The sequence below is a fragment of the Culex quinquefasciatus genome, chromosome 2, assembly GCF_015732765.1.
Source record: "Culex quinquefasciatus strain JHB chromosome 2, VPISU_Cqui_1.0_pri_paternal, whole genome shotgun sequence".
Lineage (NCBI taxonomy): Eukaryota > Metazoa > Arthropoda > Insecta > Diptera > Culicidae > Culex > Culex quinquefasciatus.
The window spans coordinates 11638349-11661913 of record NC_051862.1 but is presented as its reverse complement, the minus strand read 5'-3'; the positions used below and the strand labels follow the sequence as shown (position 1 = coordinate 11661913).

The 23565-nt window shown below is 37.6% G+C and overlaps 2 protein-coding genes and 1 long non-coding RNA gene across 5 annotated transcripts in view; 1 reads left to right on the top strand and 2 right to left on the bottom strand.

Moving 5' to 3' along the window:
- LOC6045576 (ikaros family zinc finger protein) overlaps positions 1–16344 on the top strand; it is a 129644-nt gene extending 113300 nt beyond the window's left edge. For all 3 annotated transcript variants that reach the window (XM_038253391.1, XM_038253393.1, XM_038253392.1), the window contains 3 exons: positions 4766–6213; positions 6274–6405; positions 10959–16344. In XM_038253391.1, coding sequence (XP_038109319.1) covers positions 4849–6213; positions 6274–6405; positions 10959–11546 — 2085 coding nt within the window. In that variant the 5' untranslated portion in view covers positions 4766–4848 and the 3' untranslated portion in view covers positions 11547–16344. The remainder of the gene's footprint in view (positions 1–4765; positions 6214–6273; positions 6406–10958) is intronic.
- A 2055-nt stretch (positions 16345–18399) lies between these two features.
- LOC119767670 lies at positions 18400–20519 on the bottom strand. Its single transcript, XR_005277640.1, has 2 exons — positions 20403–20519; positions 18400–18695 (listed from the first exon to the last, which is right to left on the bottom strand). It is a non-coding gene; the product is annotated as an uncharacterized LOC119767670 (long non-coding RNA).
- Positions 20520–21693: 1174 nt separating this feature from the next.
- LOC6045577 (WW domain-binding protein 4) lies at positions 21694–23116 on the bottom strand. Its single transcript, XM_038257632.1, has 3 exons — positions 22983–23116; positions 22846–22918; positions 21694–22781 (listed from the first exon to the last, which is right to left on the bottom strand). Coding segments are annotated over exons 1-3 (1092 nt in total). The 5' UTR covers positions 22985–23116; the 3' UTR covers positions 21694–21764.
- Positions 23117–23565: the final 449 nt, after the last annotated feature.

The following is a 23565-nucleotide window of genomic DNA, read 5'->3' as shown; positions in this document are numbered from 1 at the left end:
CACCTGGCAGCCATGATGACGACGATGATGATCATTACCACCGCGACGTCAATAAGGATGATCGCTGACGGTTTCACAATCCGTGTTCGCGCGGACGGGTATTTAGTGCAAAGCCCCATTTGGATGTGGAGCCACGCACAGTTTGAAATGCTCTGCTCCGGTGGGGTATGTTGGCAATAATGTATGGAGTCTCATGCGTCAAGAAGAGGGGTATGGGGAATGCCATGTGGATTGCAAGTGAAATCGGACCCCAGGGATGGAATGTGTTGGATGGCGGAGCTGCAAGTGGGAGGACACTAGGGTGGTCAATGTTTCTGAAATGGTTCAAATCCTGTTTTTTTTTTTTTTTTGCTCAATAAATACCTTAAAGTTGAAAAAGGGCCCGCGCAACGGTTCGTGTCTTGAGGCTTAAACAGGAGGGACCCCCCGACCACGTGTGAGTGATCCGTCAAACGAGAGATCCGTTCCTTTGATGGAAAAGTGAGGTCTTTTTCGGTTGATACGAACCGCGCGCGGCGTTCCCTTTTTTGGACCCCACCGACTTGGCCGACCCAGATGGGAGAGTGCGAGACCCTTGGTGGTGCGTTTGCGTTGCGTAAGGGTTTTGGACGCCCCCTCCTTCCACCTTCAACCTCCCTCTGGCCTTTGAGGTAGGTTGTTCACGTGGGGGTTGTGCGTTGGGTTTGAAATTAGACGGTAATTATTAAACGTTTAGCGCCATATGGTGCGGCGGCTAGACGAAGTCGTGCCCACGGATCTTGTTTGTGCGCAACGACGGTGATTGAGCTTTGGGCTGACTGACTCTTTGGGGCTGTACTGTGTCGGGAACAAGTCGATCAAAATGGTGATTTGCTCTGAGGTTATGGGGGAAAATTATGGTTGCTCTGGGTCAATGTTTTTTTTTTAAAGTTGATTGGTTTTTAAACTTTGACGATAATTTAAAAATGACATGGAATAATTATTTACTATTAGAATGTTCAATTTTTCAGAGCCTTCATTTTCCTTGGAAACGAACAAGTTTGAAAATCTCGGGAGCCCTGGAAATCATAATATCTAACTTTTTTAAATTAATATTTAAAAATTCAAAAAAAAATCGGACATTTTTAAATAAGTATTTAAACATTTAATTTTTTTAATGAAAAAACAATATCGGTGTAGTACACTCAAATTTCAACAAAAGTAAATAATCGTTATTTAATTTGAAATGATTAACAACACGCACCTTTGATTGATTTTGATTAATAACCCTGTTATTTCCTTTGACATATAAAACATACTTGAAAAATGTACAGCTTATTTTTAGTTTTATAAGTTGGAGATACGAATTTTAAAACAATATTTCAATGCCCGTGTGCTATTTTGTATTATCTAGACAGGAATTCCTTGAAGTTTATGAAAGGAAAAAACACAGGCATAAATATTCTAAACCAGGGATGCCCAACCTCATTTATTTTTCCCAGATCTAATTTTTCTGAAGCAGTGGCGGGCTGGACCTAATATTTGATAAAAGTTTTTCATATATTTTTTAAAAGGTTCTTTTAAATTGAATGATTATAAAGGGCGTAATATTGAATTTTTGGTCTTTTCAAAATGTTGGCCTTGATTTAACATTTTTGAAAATATTTTTTCGAAAAGAACGGAAAATTTCACGAATGTTTCATATTTTAACATTGTAAATCGGATCATTAGTTGCTGAGATATCAACATTAGAAACTGGTGGGTTGTTTGGGTGAGACTAAAAAAACATCAATTTTCTTGTTGCTTGGCAATATCTCAGCAACTAAGGGTCGTATCAACAAAGTCCGAAAAAGCAAAATATAGAGAATTTTCTCAGTTTTTCAAAAATATTTTTTTCAAAGGTGGGCAAACATGGGCAATAAGTTAAAAAAATGAAAAACTGCGACTATTTTCAAAAAAGTCACCTAAAAATGGTTATAACTTGAAAATGGTACACTTTATCAAAAATTCACTGCAGTACTTTTTGATTGCAAATTCGATTTTACATCGAAAAATGAAGTTGAAAAATTTTTGCGACCAATATTTCGATGTTTTGAAAAAATCTGTATTGATTCAAAAAATCATGACTCGGTCAAAGATTTTTTGCCCATTCTGGAAATTTCTGAAAATTTGGCATTTGATGTCCTCTAAAACATATAAAAAAAATTAAAAATAGTGTTTTTTTGCAAATCAAGTTTTAGTGACAAAAAGTTAAATAAAAAATCACCAAAACTTTTTTACCGTGTATATTTTTTTTTCAGTGTAGTGCATATCCATACCTACAACTTTGCCGAAGACACCAAATCGATCAAAAAATTCCTTCAAAAGTCAAAATTTGTATGGAAAATTATGTGGACAAACTAATGATGCAAAATGGCTTCTTTGGGCATACCGAAGGCACCAAAAAAGTTTCAGCCGGATAAAAAAATACAAAAATTAAAATTTAAGAAAAAAGACCGATTCCGTAGAGAACTGCTCTACTTGCTTTTCCTGTCACTCTTGAACGTCGAAATAGCCTACTTTTATGTACCAAAAATAACTGAATCGAATAGCAACACTTTTCAAAATAAATGCTGAAAAGTTCTACTTTTCAGCACTGAAATGGGTGTTGAAAAGTTAAACTTTTCACCTCTTGTTTCGAAAAGTTACACTTTTCAACATTTTTTTGATTTAAACGATTTATTGACAAAATACATGAAAATTTTACTTCAAATTTCACTTAATGGGTGTTTTTCGGAATTGCAAATCAAACTCTTTGTATTTATCCAACTCGGTGAACCTCGTTGGATAAATGTACGACTCGTGCTGAAAAAATCCTCTTTTTGCAATTTGTTGCATAAACTACTATTTTAGACGAGAATCCATGTTTTGTTTTACAGATTTTTGCAAACTGGATAATTTTGTTTTCTTGTGCTATTTTTCAGTTGATTGATTCTGAAATAATCAATATCGAAATAATAAGAATGAAATTCAAACATATGGCTAGTACAAATATTTTTTCAAAAAACTTCAAAATTTCAATGGAAATTTAAGTGCAATCAACTGAAATCAATTTAAAAGGCTGTATTTGGCCCTGTATTTAGAATCATTTTTAGCTGATTTGGGTTTATTCTTAAATTTGTTTCTGAAAATTACTACACAGCAAAAAGTTTATTTGTTCGCTAAAATTTTTGTTTTTGTTAAATTTTACAGATTTTGATTAGATTTCTTCTAACAGCAAGCAAATTTCTAAAAATTGCTCAGCTTTTTTCAATTAAATGTTTCAAATCATTCCCCTCAAATCAACAATCAATTCAAGCCCCAGGTCAAACCAATCACTTTCGATCGCATCCGACCTCCTGAGCCAGCCAATTTCCAGCTCAGTAGATCACCGCCCGGAAAGGGATTACGCGCCAGAAACGCGCGCGCGCAGGAACTGACCGATCACCGATTCACGCGAATCAGCTGTGGAAAGTGTGTCTTACTGCTCCGCGAGTTGTAACCCTTCTCCAAGCCAACCTGGTTCGGATTTCGCGCGCGGCGGCGGCGGCCACGTTCATAACATTTCCAACTCCCATTAAATAAACAGAGCGCGCCAAAGAGTCATTAAAAAATTGGGACTTGTTACGAAGCCTCCGCGATCGTCGATCCAAGCCGGGGTTGGTGTGTGGCAACGTGTCTGACGGAGTGTGGAGGCAATCCAGCAGCGCGGTAGCACCTCGGCGAGCCCCAGACGTAATTCTGTGTGTGTGTGTGTGTGTGTCTGTTTCCCAAGAGAGTGAGAGTTACGAAAACGCACAATTGGCCAGGCATGGCGCACCACTGGCTCTGGCCTGGTCTAGGCTAGGCTGGGCTGAGTTGGTGGGAGGGAGGGGCGTATTGTGGCCAAAGTAGAGCAGTTCTCTGGAAAACTGTTAAAACTAGTAAAGTTTTTTTACGAACAAAAGTTGGTCGAAATAACATTCTGAAAACAAAATAAAATTGTTTCGAAAAACAAATTTCGATCCGATTTCACAAAGAATTCTCCCCAGTAGCATCATCAGACGGGTTGGCTGGCGCAGCGGCGGCGAAACTAGCGCGCGCGCTCGGATCTACCTGCCGTGACGTGCCATTGCTGGCTTGGCCAGGGCAACCTCATTGCCGCGAGAGTGAAAATGAGGCGGGAAACGAAAGTTTTTTTAGCCCCCGTCGTCGCCACTGTTGCTACTGACTCATTCAGGAGGAGGACAAAATATAGGTCGGAATGCGTACTTGCTGGCAAGTGGCTTCTACTCCGTACGCACGATCCCTTTCAGTACCACCTCTCTCTAGGTCAAAGTGATCTACTTAGGGCGAGTCGTCGTTGCTCATCTTCACCGCGTCACCCAGTCATGGATTATTTAGCGCAACGCTGGCTGGCTGGCTCTGCGTTGGTCACCCCCTAACAGACTGAGCTAGATATGCTGTAGCATAGAAATACGCGAGCGTAGCATAACGTAACACCTTCCATCGGGAGGTCCGAACGGAGTTTGGAGGCAGGGGGTGGAACGCATAGGTAATCAGGTGCCACGAAACCCCGCGTTGAGATGGAGTTTGGTGATTTGAGGATTAGAGTGCGCAACGTGGACAGCGCGGTGCGTTAACGCACACCGCTGAGAGAGTTCATTTGGAGTTTGATGGGCAGCATTATCGCAGGTGGTTATCGAATTTTACGGAAAACTGTTTGAGCCGAAATATTTGCGTTGATATTCTAATACTTCGCTTCGATTAAATCAAAACACTAATGTTTTCAAATTTCTCCTCCTTCCAGATACCATCCTGAATGCGGCAGTCGGCACCCGTTTCTCACCCCGGCGACGCACAAACACCACCAACATCCTCGCCCGGAGTATAATGTCCAGTGGCGAACCGGATTCGGCTGGTTCCCATGGACTAGGACTGAGGGTCGCGCTTGGCGGGGGCTCCACGACCACCTCCTCCACGACCTGCTCGTCGCTGTCCGCGATGGAGCCCCCGGCAAGTATCATCATGAAAGCAAAGGACGAGCCGGACTGTGATACCAACGACGGACGGAACAGCAACGTCGATTCCAGCATGGACAGCAGCGCCCTGGCCACGTGCCTCTCGACGACGATTTCGGCACTGCGAGCAAGTCATCATCACAACAGTGAACACCACCGGCGTGGGAACAGCGTCGACGACAACCTGTCCGACAACTCGGAATCGACGACGACCAGTTCGGCGGCGGCCCAGCTGCTGGAAAGCCTCAAGAACAACCTGAACAACAACAACAACTCGAGTGCAATCAACAACAACAACCCGTTGCATGCCAACAACAACAACAATAACAACAACAACGGCAACCGGAAGTTGTTCGAGTGCGATGTGTGCAATATGAAGTTCTCAAACGGCGCCAACATGCGGCGTCACAAGATGCGTCACACGGGTGTCAAGCCGTACGAGTGTCGGGTCTGCCAGAAGAGGTTCTTCCGAAAAGATCACCTGGCGGAACACTTTACCACGCACACCAAAACACTGCCGTACCACTGTCCGATCTGCAATCGGGGTTTCCAGCGGCAAATCGCGATGCGAGCTCACTTCCAGAACGAGCACGTCGGTCAGCACGACCTGGTCAAGACGTGTCCACTGTGCAGCTACCGGGCCGGTACGATGAAATCCCTCCGGGTACACTTCTTCAACCGGCACGGCATCGACCTGGACAACCCAGGACCAGGAACGCCCTCATCGCTACTCCTAGCGCTGGACCAGCACAATCCGGCCAATCTGCTACCTGCCCTGGCCGCCATGAATGCGGTCAACGCGTTCAGCGATTCCGGCGACTCGATGCGATCCGTGGACAACGCTACCCCTCCGATGCACTTCCTGACGCCCCACGTGGAGATCTCGATGGCGGACAACAACGAAGAGGCGCTCAACTGCAGCCGGGACGGGCCGAACGGGCGGAGCAACAACACCAGCAGCAGTACCGGCAACGGTCCCGCGGACGGTGGTGGCGGTGGAAGAGGCGGCAACAACGACCGAAACACCCCGACCCCCTCAATTTCGTCCGCGTTGGACATCCAGGCGATTGTGCGGCCCCCGAACGGCGGTTCGCCCTCGTCGCCACACTCGGCCGACTCGAACGCACCCTCCAGTTCCCACTCGTCCTCCATGCTTCCATCTCTAGTACAAAGCTCAAGGCACATTATTTTTGATAACTCTATTACACCGTCAATCAGCTTAATTCCTATCAAGCAGGTAGGTGTACTATCCCAAGCCCGGATAAATTCTAGCTTCTAAACTGATGATTCTTTTAAGGAACCAACGACAAACGATGAGTACAATGAAACCAAACCCCGAAGCAACAGCAGCGCGGACAACCCGACCTCCAACATTAGCAACTCGAGCGACAGCGTGGCGCCGTCCTCCAGCTTGACGTCGCTGATAAAGGTAAGCCGAACTTTATGTTGCTCAAAAACATAAGCAGTTCTAACGGCCGGAGGACTAAATTAAAACTAGACTTAGCTTGAATTGACTTTAAAACAAGTCGCCTAGTAGATGAGACGTCTAAAAGACAATACGGTAACCGGCAGGGTGACCACTCAAATCCCATTTTCAAATTCCCGACTTTTTCCAGACTTTAAATGAATTTAAAAATAATCCAAATATAGGCATTTTTTGTAAATACACAAACTAAACAACAATTTTAAAAAACTTCAAAAATGGAATTTAATTATCATGATTCAGAGTAGAAACACAAACAACTAGTTTTTGAAAAAAATATCAAAAGTTCAACAATACTTATAACTTCCTTGTTTTGTTTTTTTTTTTTTTTTTTTTTTGAATTGGCAAAAGTATAGTTTTAGATACTTCGTTTCATCTGGAAATGACAAAAGGTCAAAGATAACTGAACTTAAAATTTCGTTCCTATTTTTTTTAAACTTCATCATCATTTGAAATCAGAGAATGATTACAACATATTTAATTACTGATATTATTCATTCATTGGATTTAGAAAAATGTCAAGGAATGCCATGTTCCCTTTTTAATTTTGTAATTTTTGATATTTTTTTTCAATTTTAATTTATCTAGTGGTCAGTATTTAACTGTTTTTTTTTTTTCAATGAACATTCAGTTTGATATGATTTTATGTTTTACCTCTTATTTAAAGCAAATGTTTGAAGATACATTTTTTTAACAGTTTCGCAATAACTCCAACTTTTTTGGATTTTTTTTTTGCAGTTTCAAAATTTTCTTTATGTTTTCAAAACGTAAAAAAAGTTTTTAAATTTTGTTTTTTATTTAAACAATTAAAAATATTTACCAAAAAACCATTGCCAAACTCAAGTTGGAATCTGTTTTCAAATATTCAATCTATGTGACAAAATGAAATAGAATCATAATTCTAAGCTGGCCATTAGGCTCTATTTTTATATAAGTTTATCATTAACTTAACTTCTTGTTTGTTAAACAAAAATTAATAGAGATCATATGATTCATGAAAAATATTATGAAGATCTGTGTCAAAGACTCCACTACTAATTAAGATTTTGAATGTTTTAAACAGCTTTTCCATTCTCAAATATATTGGGGTAATTCTTTACCAACTCACACGAAATCGGGAAAAGTTGCCCCGACCCCTCTTCGATTTGCGTGAAACTTTGTCCTTAGGGGTAACTTTTGTCCCTGATGACGAATCCGAGGTCCGTTTTTCGATATCTCGTGACGGAGGGGCGGTACGACCCCTTCCATTTTTGAACATGCGAAAAAAGAGGTGTTTTTCAATAATTTGCATAATGAAACGGTGATGAGATAGAAATTTGGTGTCAAAGGGACTTTTATGTAAAATTAGACGCCCGATTTGATGGCGTACTCAGAATTCCGAAAAAACGTATTTTTCATCGAAAAAAAAACTAAAAAAGTTTTAAAAACTCTCCCATTTTCCGTTACTTGACTGTAAAAAATGTTGAAACATGTCATTTTATGGGAAATTTAATGTACTTTTTGAATCTACATTGACCCAGAGGGGTCATTTTTTCATTTAGAACAAAATTTTTGATTTTAAAATTTCGTGTTTTTTCTAACTTTGCAGGGTTATTTTTCAGAGTATAACAATGTTCTACAAAGTTGTAGAGCAGACAATTACAAAAATTTTGATATATAGACATAAAGGGTTTGCTCATAAACGTCACGAGTTATCGCGATTTTACGAAAAAAAGTTTTGAAAAAGTTGGTCGTCATCGATCATGGCCGTTCCATGGTCACCCGTGAGACACGGACGACGAAACAAAGAGAAACGCAAAAAGTAACTTTTTCAAAACTTTTTTTCGTAAAATCGCGATAACTCGTGACGTTTATGAGCAAACCCTTATGTCTATATATCAAAATTTTGTAATTGTCTGCTCTACAACTTTGTAGAACATTGTTATACTCTGAAAAATAACCCTGCAAAGTTAGAAAAACACGAAATTTTAAAATCAAAAATTTTGTTCTAATGAAAAATGACCCTTCTGGGTCAATGTAGATTCGAAAAGTACATTAAATTTCCCATAAAATGGCATGTTCCAACATTTTTACAGTCAAGTAACGGAAAATGGGAGAATTTTTAAAACTTTTTAGTGTTTTTTCGATGAAAATACGTTTTTCGAATTCTGAGTACGCCATCAAATCGGGCGTCTAATTTTACATAAAAGTCCCTTTGACACCAAATTTCTATCTCATCACCGTTTCAGGCTGCAAATTATTGAAAAACACCTCTTTTTTCACATGTTCAAAAATGGAAGGGGTCGTACCGCCCCTCCGTCACGAGATATCGAAAAACGGACCTCGGATTCGTCATCAGGGACAAAAGTTACCCCTTAGGACAAAGTTTCGCGCAAATCGAAGAGGGGTCGGGGCAACTGCTGTGTGAGTTGGCGGAGAATTACCCATTGAAATAGTGAAAACAACCTTAAATTTTAAGTAAGTTACTAAAGTAGAATTGAGCGAATTCAATTTGAAAATTGCACAGAATATTACAAAATTATTCAAGAGTTATAAAATAATTTTCAAACAAGTATGCTTAGAATTCCCGACTTTTCCCGACTTTTTGACAAAAAATCATAAATTCCCGACTTTTTCCCAATTTTTTGCGGATTTTGGAGAATTCCCGACTTTTTCCCGACTTTCCCGATTTCCCGACTTGAGTGGCCACCCTGAATACGTCTGAAGTGCGGGACGTCTTAAGAAATGACAGCCTGCAGAAAAGGTCTTGTCTAGACGATATGACGTCTAGAATCCAAAATATATAATACCATATAAGTGGTAATGACTTTTAACATTTGTTCAGAATTTGATTCTGAGTCGATAGGTATACGTGAAGGATAGTCTACGAGGTCGAATAAAGAAGTTCATTTTTCGAGTGATTTTATAGCCTTTCCTCATTGAAGTGAGGAAGGCAAAAAGCGACATAACACCAGAATAGTGGTAGAATTACACATGTTCAGAGGTAAAATTACACATTTTTTTCTGAAATAAAAGATGTACCCCTTCCCAAATGCAATATAACGAATATAACTATGATTTTTTATGTGTTGAAGACGATACGTCTATAAACCAATTACATATTAAAGTTGAACTCAAAATTTTAAGATGAGTCAAAATTGGTCAGGTGGTTCTGAATCTCAAATATTTAGACACTTTTTTAGGTATAAACGAAGCAAAAATGTGTATAATTTTCCACATTGTTAAAACAATTTTTTTCTAAAATACTCAAATTAAAGAAAAATGTCATATGGGTACTAAACGAAACGAATTTTGTATGCTTTTATACTTTATCAGAAATTTTGGAAAAATACTAATTTTTTTCACAAATTACCGTATTTTTTTTCAAAAACACTCAAATTTTCACAATATACTGTATTTTTTAAAAATAATCAAATTTTCAAAAAAAAAATATTTTTTTTTTAATTTTTGTAGTGATTTACAAAAAAAATATAATGTATGCAATATTTCGCATCATTTGACAACCATGTTGCATGTTATGAAAGTTTGAATATTTTCGCAGTTAACACAAGAATTAAGACTGAAAATTTAGTATCATTATGCCAATTGGGTCCTAAAATGAAGCTTAGATTGCTGATATTATAGTTTACAGCGATAAAGCTTATTTTTCTGAGTACAATGACCCATTGCACGACCACAAAGAGTTAAAAATGGATTTTTGAATCAATTTTGAAAAATTAACCCCGCGGTCCTTCTTGACAAAAAAGCTCCTACTTGACAGCTCTTTCCAAGGGGACCATAGTTGATCCATCGAAAAAATGTTGTCTTGACAAAAATTTTTTTTGCGTTAAAATGAAAAAAAGTGATCAGAAATGGTTTTTAATCGTGTTTTTTACCGTTGTACATAAAAAATTACATAGGGCTTTAGTACCCAATTGACCAATATGAAATGTTATGCCAAATGGCGTTATGCTAAATGGCATTATGTGAAATAGGAAAAATATATTATTTTTTTTCAAGGTCCGAAATATTTCTGTTACCTGTCAGGGGGGGTAGAAAAATATTATTACAAAAAAGTTCAAATATGTTTCGATTTTAGTTTTTTTTATGTAAAACCGTAAACAGATTTTTTTTTCGTCAAATCTTACCACTTTGGTGCAATGCAAGGATGCCAGATGTATTAGCTTGATTGGTTGAGACAGGACCTGGCGCTTTGACTTTGAAATTAAAATGGGATTTATCCCGTAAAATCGGTGCGTTTTGGTTTCTGCCAGTTTTGAGCATTTTTCAAAAACCTTGTGAACTTATTGTTGGTGTTCCAGGGTACAACTTTGCCGAAGAGTGCGAAAAGATTCGTCAACTATTAAGAATGTTACAGCATTTATAACACCGCCGCTGAAAACTCCAACTTTTTCTTCAAGCTCTTCTTGATCTGACGTTTAGGAGACGTGATGTCAACGACTTGACGTCCAGAAGAACAGACCAAAAAGACAACCCAACTCATCACTTCCCATTTCCAGGTGTCCCCGCTCAAATCGCTCCTGCGCGAAGATCTCAAGCGGCGGATCTCGGCGCGAGCGTCCAGCCGGGCCAGCCGGAACGGTATGCTGACGTCGCCGAACCCGGCCGGCAGCCCCGGCCCGATGAACAGCGGCAACAGCATGAACAACAACGCAACCTCGTCGCCGGCGCCCGAGTGCGGCACCTCGTCGAGCAGCTCCAGCAGCAGCAGCTCCAGTTCCAGCTCCAGCTCGAGCAGCGGCATCGGCAACAGCGTCAACGGGACGACCTCGTCGACGAGTCCGAGCGGCGGCTCCGGCGTCATCAGCAGCAACAACAACGCGACGGCCGTAGCCGTGGCAACTACCTCAAACGGTACGATCACGTCGACCGGGCCGGAAACGGACCTGCTGCTGTCCGGTGGGCCCAAGTCCAAGCGGCACCTGCAGTGTCTGTTCTGCGGCATCGAGTTCCCCGACCAGACGCTGTACTTCCTGCACAAGGGCTGCCACAGCGAGAGCAACCCGTGGAAGTGCAACATCTGCGGCGAACAGATGTGCAACGTGTACGAGTTCAACTCCCATCTGCTCAGCAAAAGCCATCAATGATGTTAGGCGAGGGAAAGGGAAACATTTTGCTGGTAATGTTTCTCTTTTTCTGATCGCTTCCCGACCAAAAAAAACCACCACACAAAAACACTAGAAACACTAGAAAGATTCGATTGTTTTCTTCACCCTGACAACAATTTCGGTTGAACTGACTCTAATCTCCTCGAGCTGGAACACAACGCTGCGCACCTCTCAGCAGTGATTACACGAACCTCAACTCAGTCGTAGCGGACTATAAAGTTGCTGGAGATCGAATGCTTCACACACACGCGCGGTTTCACCACTAACTCCTCCCAAAGTATTGGTTTAGTCCTTGTTTTGTTGCACGAATCAGAATAACAAAAAGAACGCAAAAAGTTAGTGGAAAAGGTTTTAATGAACAAACAAAAAACAAACAAGTATATATTTATTGTCCGTCCAATAGTGGTTAAAAAACAAGCAAGGAGCAGCACTCACACAACATAGCCAAAGTTTACTAGAAGATGAAGAAGTTTGAAGAAGTTCACACAAACACAGAGAGAGAGAGAGAGAGAGGAGAAGAGGCCGTTCAGCTGAGCCGTTCAACGCCGCTCGCGGTTCAGAAAGCGTTTGCGGATTGCGCACCACATTAGGCTTTGCCATCCTGCCGGCCATCCGGGGGTGAATTGTACAAGTGACAACACACACACACACACACGAAAACACCACCACAATACCATCACATATAGAAGAGGGGGAGTCTTTGTTGTAGAACAAACCCGCGTCTAGCGAGGGTGTGTCTTAGCAATAGCCAGCACGTATGGGCGATAGGATAGCAATACCAGCGGGCCGAAATGTGGACGGCAACGCGGGCAGCTGAACATGTCCGCGGAATCTTTATGGGGGGTCGCGGAGTGAGCGATTTTGCAGTTGGGCTGGAAAATATTATAGTGATCGTGTTTCTTTAGCGATGTATAAACAAAAACGTTGATATAAGTCAATTGAAATATTTCAAGCGTTAGTGTTTGAAATGTTGCCAAATTGACAAGCTCCGACAAGTGGCCGAGGGGCACGACACTGTTGTTTATTATTCAATTTAGATATTTTTAGCAAAATCGCTCACTTTTGCATTTTCAGCTGTCCGAAAAGCGCTCCCATGACCTGACGACGTTGACGGAATGTAAAAATGTTTGTTATCTTTTTGAGTTTTGTTTTAGTTTTTGTTTTTTTTTCAACCCATTCTCAGAGTGTAAAAACAAAGCAACATCTACGCCCCACACACACACATGTTTAGGACTAAGAAATGGAATGTATTGATAAGTTTAGATAAAGGATAGTTTGGAACAGGACGAATGATTTAGGTTAATTTGAAGCGAGTGTTATTTGATAGTGATTTTTTTTTGTCTCGTTAAGTTTGGTTAGATTTTTTGTTTGTTTGTTTGTTCTGTTGTGTACAGCGATGGATGCGTTAACAGGGGTGTGTAAAAAGAGAGACGTATTTGTTTTATTTTTATTTTTAGTTTAATCGATTAGTCGAAAGGTTATATATTTACATATATTAGGCGATTGTTAGGTTTCTCATTAGTTTATAGACAGAAAAATGAACCCACTCACACACACAAGCGCGCATTAGGAATCATCATAGGCCAAGGTGTAAACGACAGTTCGATAGTGAAAGCAACTCCGTCTAGCGGAAGGGAGACTAACCTGCAAAAGGAAAAAAACATAGCTATATTTATACATCTTCTTGTTGTTGTTATTTGGGGTGAAATAAAGTGCCGTGGCACGAATTGATTATAAATTTATAAATTTAAACAGCAAGTTAAAGATCTAACAAAAGTAATCTACACTATTTTCACACTAAAAATTGTAAAACTTGAGGGAAAACAAAAAGGTACTTAAATTCACAAATTTAGGAGCAATCACGAAATGAAAGAAATCAAATAGTTCAAATGAAATAGAGAACAATATCGAAGCAGCACCACTACCACCAAAGTCCACTAAATCCCCAAAAACATACCAACACAAACACCTCTGGAAGCATCCACTCACACCAACACTACCATACGACTCATAGCGCAAGAGAGAGGGAGAGCGAGAGCACCAAATTCTGGACCAAAATTTGCTCATAATCACCTGTTTCACCTATACACAGAAAGCAAAAAAAAAAGTTTGCAGAATACAAAATAAATAGCACCCTATTTACTTCACAACAATTTTAACAAACACAGTAAAAAAACTCGTAGAGGAGAACCAATTTAGAGAAAGTTTTAAAATGAAGCACACAAAAGCAAAACTTTTACGACGACCATTCCGGGAAGAACGTTCACCTCACCACGACAAACTGCAACGGAAATTATTACAAAACTGAAATGTTGAAAGTACCTACTGAAAAAACAGAAACAAGCGACAAAATTTTATAGATGTTTTTTCTGTTTTAACTTGAAGATTCGATAAAAATTGGGAAACGTTTAGGAATATAAAACATAATTTCCACTCAATTTAAAAATTTAAAAATTATTCAAAATTTCACTTTTTAAAGCAAAATTAAAATTATTCAACATTTTCATAGTAAGAATTAACGTTTACTCTTTCTCTTAGCTTTGAATCGAAACAAATAGAAGTACACTACAAAACAAGAAAAAAAGTGAGTCAAAATTTAAAACATTCTGCATTTGCAACACATATTTGACTAATATACAAACTATTGGCAATTAAATAAGAGCAAAACTTCAATTCAACATAAACTACTTCAATTCTCATTCGTTGGCAAAAGTTGTAAATACTACTCTTAACAAAAAAAGAAACACAAAATTTAGATCAACTCTTAAAGCAGGTACTAGCCACAAACTCACACTTACACAAAGCAAAAATTGAAAACGCAAACCAGTTTCGATTCACTCTGCCCCACAAACACACCCAAACAAAAATAAACTCTTAAACGAGAGAGCGAGATGACGCTACAAAGAACGGTGCCTTCCTACACGAAGAGAGAGCAAGAGAGCGAACAAGTGGGATTTGAATGGTAGAAAAAAAAAGAAACAGGTGGAAGACGCTTCGCTTTTCGAAATAGAAGAAGACAGACAGATATACAAAGCAAGTTAAAGAGCAAAACCAAAAAATAATTACCTTCAAATAAACAATAAAGTTAAAAATGGGGAAAAACACACACACACAAACACACTCACATAACTTGAAGCCGAAGAAGAGAACAAGAGTCGGATGGAACCGGGTTTAAGCAAAAACGTGAGAAAGAGTGAGAGCACGAAAGTGAAAGAGTGAAGCACAGCTTCCGGAAAGAGAGTCGAAAAGCGAGAATGAGTGGCGAGAGGAATGAAAAAGGAGAGAATACACTGAACCAGTGTGAAAAGGGTTAGCAAACGAATGAAACAAAAGAAAACAGTAGATAGACACAAATATATTTTCAAAATAACGAAGTAATTCATAGTGCAAGAACAAAATACACACAAGTAAAGAAGTGGTGAAGTTAAATTTTTGCGGTGAAAAATAGTGAAATAGAAATAGCTTAATTTAAAATGAAACGAAAAAACCAACATTAAATGAAACAGGCCTTATAACTAACACTAAATGCAAGGAAAAGAGGGAAAAAAATACATGCAAAACACACAATACAAAAACACAAAACCGGGAAAAGGACAACGGAGAAGGAAGTATAACACGAGCATATGAAACAAAGCAGAAGGAAACCAAAACAAGCAACAAAAACGAAAGAAGAAAAGATAACACAAGAAAAAACATACAGAGTTAGACAATTTTTATATTATCGTAGCATGCAAAGAGAACTTATAAATTAGAAACTAATTGATTATTAATATACAAAAAAAAGATTAAAACATAAAAAGTAATTTTATTGACTTATAAGCTAATGTTTAAATTTAAAACAAAAAAAAACCCACAACTTACTCTTGCAACAAGAAGATAAAAATGAAAAGAAAGCAAAAAATAAATAGAGGAAAGGTAAACATGAACAGTTGAAAAAAGTGTGTCGAAGAGGAAGATTACAACTAATTTTAAGCCGCAAAAGCAAGAAAACGCGATTTAATAAAACATTCCGTCTACATGTGATTTTTAGAGCTAGCTGAGCTACAGCTGAAAGATAAAGAGAGGGAAAGAGAGAGAGTGCGAGAGCGTAAGAGTGCGCGCGAGAATGAGTGTTGAGAGTTTTTGTCTAATTTTGTTAAGTTGTACAATACATACACATTATATTTTTGTTTTGTTTGCGTCTGCCGAAAAAAAAAAATAAAAACAATATTTTTTGTCTTTCTTTGTCAACACCTCTTCCCTTCTCAAGTACATATACTTTTAAGTGCGTTCTAGGTGGTTAAGCGTTGATTTATAGGAAATGGCTCTATTTTGACGATTTTTTGTTTTGCTTCGTTTTTTGCAAACGATCGGTTTAGCGTTTAGTTTTTTAGTTAAGTAACTCCGAAAACAAAAGAATCGATACCACACACGTGTATTCTTTGCATGCAGAAAGTGCAGCAAAAAGTAAAAAAAAAACACACACACACACACACACAAAGTACGCTCATTCTTTGGTTGTTATTTGTTAGCTCGATCAAGTGGATACATTTTTGCGGAAACGAAAAGAAAAATGATGCAACAAAAGCGCTCTTATTAATCTAAATTAGTTAGCGAATTATTAGACGTTCAAAAAAAAAATTCAGGCAAAAAAAGAAAGCATTAAAATTGAAAATCTCGTTATTTTTGTTACTCGGTTTGGCCAAGCAAAAAGCATTACCATGAAACGTTTTTGATATTCTCTGTTTACTTATTCGGCAAAAAGAAGAAAAAAAAATATGAAAGAAGATGCAAAAAATGATACAAAAAATAATCAAAACTAGAAGGTTTTACAGTTTTAAGGGTCATCCTGGTCGCGCGCGAGTGGTCAGCTATTAAATAGTGTGAACGGCGATGGCCAAGATGGACCAAACACTCACACTCACACACAAAGAAAAAAAAACAAGTACATTTAAAAGATACAAACAAAATGCAGCATAAGATTGATTACTTGATTCAGATAACAGCAAAGATTAGCATGAGAGTACATAAAGTTTAAAGAAGAAGAAAAATCTAAACGGGAAAAGAAGAATACAAAAAATGCATACATATTACTACTATAAACGATGGTGATGGTTCAAATAATGAATTAAAAACGAATTATAAAAAAAAACTCAAAACAAAATTCAAGAACATTACAATTATATTGACTTATTAAATATTATATTAAAGATATTTTCAAAAATTCTAAAATATGGCGTTTTACTGTGGTTTTTTTTCCCTCAAATCGATAATGTTTCAAAAAAGCTCGACAATGACGAGTTGTCAAAAATAGTTTTAAACCCTTCCTTCCCTAGTGATATTACTATGTGTTTGTTTGTTTGTTTTTTTTTTTTTTAAATAGAATAATGGTGTTTTAATGTCATTGAAATAGTTAAAACATATTGATCATCAATATTTTTTTTTCACTTGTTTTGTTTAAAATAAGTACAGTCCAGACTCGATTATCCGAAGCCTCGATCATCCGAAGTTCTCTTGCTTTTAACATCAAATTCGAATTCTGCGATCCGATGCTAGTCAAATTTGAATGGTTGGTAACCTATTAAATAAAAAATCATTTTTTGATTTTTTGGACTCTGGCTGTCGATCTTCTCGATATCAATATTGCTCCAGCCGTTAATAAATTATTCAGTCCCATCAAATAGATTGCTTTGATTTTTCGTTCTATAATGTGATAACTCCCGCTCTCGACGGTCCCTTCAATATCGACAACGAGAGAGTCCACTGTATTTCATCACCGCCATTTTTGCAGCCATCTTGGACTTAAATATTTAAAAAAAAATCTGTTGATTTGTGGCTTAAAACATCACAATGATTCAGCATGTTTGTCGGCCGAATTTATGCGGCTGTACTCAAACTGAACCGTACGTACAGCGATATTAAGTTTTTTTTAATCAAAAATGTGATTAAGTACGAGAATTAGCATCAAAAAACCAACTTATTCATGAAATATAAGCCAGGCAGTCTATGAGAATACATCAAATTGAATGTGCGCTCGGTTTCGTAGACCTATAATAGGGAAAAATATCCTAGAGCAAATTATTATTTTTTTAATCCTTGTGAAACAACAATATCGTTTTTTGCAATTCAGTTTTTAATACCTAACATGGTGACGAAATGGCCCACTTTACATCACCAACAATAACAGTGCTGAAGAGTTCGACACTGTTTTGGTTTATGAAGAAGCCATTACACTACCGCAAACAAACAAACAAACTCGCAATGCGTAAATGCGCCAAATCCGAAGTGTATACGAACAGTCTGTCCTGCTTTCGTCAGTGGATGTTTACATTAATGTAATGTATGCACTTCGGAAGAAACTGGTCAAGAAAAATTTCAAATGGGCAGCAGCGGTAGCGAAAGCAAGCCAGAGAGGGTGAAGAAAAGCCCCAAGAAAACGATCCCTCTCTTTTGTTCTGCCGTTCGTAAAGCTGTTTCTTGACCCCCTTTCTTTTGATGAGTACCCTGACTGAAAAGTCCGTCAGACGTCCGTCGTTTGTCGTCCGTGCAATCGAACGACGTCGCACGACAATGTCGTGCGACATTCGCACGAATGTCATACGTTTTTGCACCAAAATGTCGTATTTGTCGTGCGATCGATGATCGAAATTGTACGACATTGTCGTACGACATTCGACCGACGTCGTACGATTTTGTTATTTAGAATGTCGTGCTATTGTCGTGTGCTGTCATTTCGGTTTTTTAGGTTATGTTGCAGTTGAAAAACTGTTTGTTTTGTTTTTATTGATTTTTTTTATTCAAGCTGTCAAAAATTTACAAAAAATATTCACTTGTTCACCTAATTTCACTTGCGTTTTGCTGATTCTTCTCCAACTTGGCTTCCTTCGGGATTTGCCTTGACCGCAGCTTCCGGCTTGGATGTTGGTGTTCTTCTGAGGCGGCTGTGGCAGCATCTTTGTCGTGTTGGACTTTTACTCCTCGACGAGCTGATCAAAACCCGGTTGCGACGCCAATCTTGCATCTCCGACGGATTGATGTTTACCGGAGTACGAGACAACGGACTCGGAGTACGAGTCCGAGAAAACGTGGCTGCTTCCGTGGGTTCTACGACACGTTTCCGGCAGGATCAGATTGGAATATGTTTGTTGCCTGAAAAATATATCATCAGTCAACAATTGGCAAGAATTTATAAATTAAATTCTGATTTCAAAAATAATAATAATATAATTTCAAGACAATAAAATTTCATTTTTATTTTTATTATTTTTGAACCATAAAAGAAAAACTAAATTTATAAATTCTCGCTTACTTTTACAAAAGGTCCTATGTACATAGGAAACCCATGGCGCATTGGTTGTTATGAAAAAGTAATCTAGAAATATCAAAATTTAAACATTTAATAACAATTATAAATGAAGACATCTAAAAAATATTAATTTAAAGACATATAAAACTCAAATTATTGCAAGTAGTTTCAAAATCCGAAAATATAATTATTATTGAAAAATTGTACCAAATTTGAGAAATAATAATGATAAAACGTTTACGAATTTCAGCATTTTTGTATGACCCAATCTCATCAATCAAATCACCATCATCATCAAATTCTAAAATTCTAAAATTCTAAAATTCTAAAATTCTAAAATTCTAAAATTCTAAAATTCTAAAATTCTAAAATTCTAAAATTCTAAAATTCTAAAATTCTAAAATTCTAAAATTCTAAAATTCTAAAATTCTAAAATTCTAAAATTCTAAAATTCTAAAATTCTAAAATTCTAAAATTCTAAAATTCTAAAATTCTAAAATTCTAAAATTCTAAAATTCTAAAATTCTAAAATTCTAAAATTCTAAAATTCTAAAATTCTAAAATTCTAAAATTCTAAAATTCTAAAATTCTAAAATTCTAAAATTCTAAAATTCTAAAATTCTAAAATTCTAAAATTCTAAAAATCCAAAAATTTTAAAATTCTAAAATTCTAAAATTCTAAAATTCTAAAATTCTAAAATTCTAAAATTCTAAAATTCTAAAATTCTAAAATTCTAAAATTCTAAAATTCTCTAAAATTCTAAAATTCTCTAAAATTCTAAAATTCAAATTTTCTGAATTTCAAAATTTTAGAGTACCTCATACCAAAATCATTTATTTCAATTTGTGATATTTTTAAAACTCCTGTTTTTAATAGACCATTTTTTAAAAACATTGTAAAATCCTTGAAAATTTTCAAAAATCATAGATTGTAGATTGTCTCCAATTTAAAATTTTTAAATTTAAGAATTTTTAGATTTTTTAAAAGATTTTTTAATGTTTAAAATATATAAAAAAATAATAAACTATAACTTTTTTTAAACTTAAAAAAATTACTTTGTATTTTTTAAATGTTGTATAATTTTTGCACTTTGTATTTTTTTTCATTTTATATTTTTTTTTTAATTTTTAAGTTTTAGGAATTTAAGAACTTTATAATGTTAGATTTTTTGTATTTATGAATTGTAGAATTTTAGTATTTAGTTATTAGGGAATTTTAAATTAAAGAAATTTGAAAATTTTAACAATTTGCACAATATCAAGAAATTAAATAAATTTAGAATTTTCAAATTCTTGCATTCTTAAGTTCTGTAATGCTAGAATTTTAAATAAGAAAGAAAAACTTTATAATTTTATTTTACAATTATCAAATCAAATCAGCGTTGAAGTTTTTTTAAACTTTAGTATTTTAGATTTTTTTATTTTTCAGTTTGGAATTATTGGACTGAAAAGTTTAGAATTTGCGATGTTCCATTCATCCTATTTTTAATTTCGATCGTCCAATCGCACTTCCAGCACACCTCCGTCATCGTTTCTAAAACATGACTCACCAACCGCTTCCTCGATCGCAAACTGGTTCCTTCCCGTCCCGTCTTCCGGAATGGCCCGCCGATTAAACCATATTTCCTGTCCTCCTCCTCTCCCTCCTATACCGCCACGAACACCGAAATCTGGAATATAAGACACTTTGATTCGGTCGCTTGCCCACTCCGGCAGAAAAAGTAATTCAACCATATTATTGGCATATTAGCCGTTTGGTTTTTCGCATCGGCAGCCAAGTCTAAACACTATTTCAGTAAAATTCAAGTTCCAGAAGATGCGTTGGAACGTCCTCTACCACCTGGTGCTAATATCTCGTTTTTGCCAAAAGTGGATATTAGCCGTTTTTTCAATGGTACTTTTAAACTGTCCAAAATCCTCCCAAAGCCTAAAACCATGGCAACAACAACTGGTTCGGCTCGGTTGCAATCAAATCCGAACAAGATCAACTGAAGAGAACTGTCAAACTGTTTGCGTCGACGATAATCGACGTCGAATTGAAGGTTAATCGATGGAAAAAACAATGTCGGGCATGTCGAGTGTTTGTCGTACGTTTGTCGTCCTTTCGACCAATCGATATCGAAACGGTAAAATCAAAACCGTGCGACAACTCGTACGACGTGCGACATTTTTCAAACAGGGTATACCGGCCCTAGAAGAACGAGCAGGACAGACTCTTTGTTTACACTTCGGCTTTGGTGGCCCATTTACATTGTTTTGCTTGATTTTGCCTTGTTTGCGAGTTTGGCAAACTGTCAAACACGAAAAAGTGCAAGTCTGGTATTTTTTTGAAAAGGTCCAATAAACCAAATTTTCAGTTTTTGCTTTTTGGGTGTTTTTTTGTACCCCTGACTCAAGGAAGTTTCAAAAACACCCAAAAAGCAAAAACTGGAAATTTGGTTTTCAAAAAAAACTCCAGAAGTTTGTTTGCTTGTCTGCGGTAGTGTAATGGCTCCTTGAGTTGACCAAACAAACGGAAGCCAAATGAATGCAGGGAAACTAACGTTTCATAGGAAAATCTATTTTTAAAGTGTTTTTCGGAATTACAAAAAAATGTTGTATGCAACTCAACCAGGGTGTTGTGAATCTAGATAAACGTTGCAAACATTGTCGAAGCTCAAAAACTAAGGAAACCATCGACATACACTTTTATTCATCCCTCAAATTATTTTTTAAGAAGAGCAAACAACTTCCATAGCTGTTGTGTATCCTAAAACATTTTGTACATTTACAAAGCGTCAGTCTGCTCAGAAAAAATATAGTTTGTCGATGAGTGTAATGAAATTAGCAATCAAAGCACAATTTTAGAACTCATTTGTATTTTAAAGAATCTTTTTATTCTATCGGTTTTGAATGACAATACATTAGACGCCTCAATCGACATCCAACCGCTGGCGTGCATTTCGCACCACTTTCCGTTTCTTGAAGAACCCATCGTTGAGCGCACTTTTCTCGTCGCCCGGAATGTGCGTGATGACCTTTTCCTTGAACCGGCGCTCGGGCACCTCCGGCTGTGCGCTGGGCACATACAGCGGTGCCGGAACCGCTGGAAGCTCCAAATCTACCGGCTTTTCCTCCCGATGCTCAACGGTTTGCCACCGTCCGTACGGTCCAGCGGCCGCATCCAGAATGGCCTCCTCTTCCTTGCGCTGTCGCTTCGCATCCGTTGCGCACTCAATTTCCTCCTTGATTTTCCGGTTGTGCTCGAACATTTTGCTCATCTGTTCGCGCTTGAGTCGGGCGGCGATCTCCGGAGCGTTTTCCACCTCGTACTTGACTTCTTGCTTGAGCTTTTCCTCCTGTTTTTGCAGCGCAAGCTGGGTGATTTGCTCGTACTCGGCCTTCTTCATGAAGCCCTCCTTCGGCGGCTCCCAAATGGACTCGTTCGTCTTTACGTTCCAGTAGTACGTGTAACCTTCGTCCGATTCCGCTTCAACCCACATCGATCCGTGTCCCATTTGGGAGATTTCCTCAATGCGTTTCTGTTTGGCCGCTTCGGCGATGGCTGCAGCCGTGGCTTTGCTCGGTCCTCCTTCCTCGTCGCTGAAATCTCCGGGAATGTAGAACGGATCCGCTTCGCGACCAATCTTTTTCTTCGGGACCCTCGGCCCAACGCTTGGACCGGGCGCTTCTTGTGCGTCCTGAACGGCGGCCGCCGCTGCAGCTGCCTCGGCCCGTTGTTGCTCCTCCAGCGCGGCTCGGGAACTGATGTCGGCCCCGGCCGTAATGTCCTGCATGTAAGCCTTCATCGCGGCGTCGTTCATTTTGCGCATCTCGGCGTCCACCTTGCTCTGCTCTTTCTGCGCCTTGTAACTGTTGCGGCCAATGTCCGTGAGGCGCTTCTGGACATTTGCCTTGTGCCGTTTGCCGCTCTCATGGAATTGGATGCTCTGGAAAAGGGGAAGTTGAAATTAGCAAATAATTTTGACAACTTTAAGCACAACGGGCATTTACCGGCTTGTTGTCCGCAATCCAACACTGGCAAAAGTCGCAGTACTTCCGTTCGTTGGATTTCCAGTAATCCGCCCTGAGGAATGAAAAAAGCGCGTTTTAGCAATAAACGCTATTAAATTGGACAAAAAAAAACTTGCATTTCGAAATATTTTTTGTTTCACTTGAACTTTCTAACACTAATGTTGGTTTCCTTTTACTAAATATTGAGTTATTAGTTAAACAAGCCAAAAACAGTTACTGGTACACAACTGCACAGATGTTTACGTTTTTGTTACGATTCTAGAATGTTTACATTTTTCTTACGAACTGTCAAATATGAAATTGAAATATTTCAAACAAGCAACACGGAAAATTTCATTCTCAAGAATGTTTTAAAATTGTCTCTTATTTATTTTTATAATTTTAAAAATTTCTCATTCTAACATTTAACATTTTAACATTTTAACATTTTAACATTTTAACATTTCAACATTTTAACATTTTAACATTTCAACATTTTAACATTTTAACATTTTAACATTTTAACATTTTAACATTTTAACATTTTAACATTTTAACATTTTAACATTTTAACATTTTAACATTTTAACATTTTAACATTTTAACATTTTAACATTTTAACATTTTAACATTTTAACATTTTAACATTTTAACATTTTAACATTTTAACATTTTAACATTTTAACATTTTAACATTTTAACATTTTAACATTTTAACAT

Coding starts and splice junctions, on each gene's coding strand:
- LOC6045577 (XM_038257632.1), bottom strand. Junction 22,782..22,845: donor GGATTGCGGACAACAAGCCG/GTAAATGCCCGT, acceptor CCCCTTTTCCAG/AGCATCCAATTCCATGAGAG.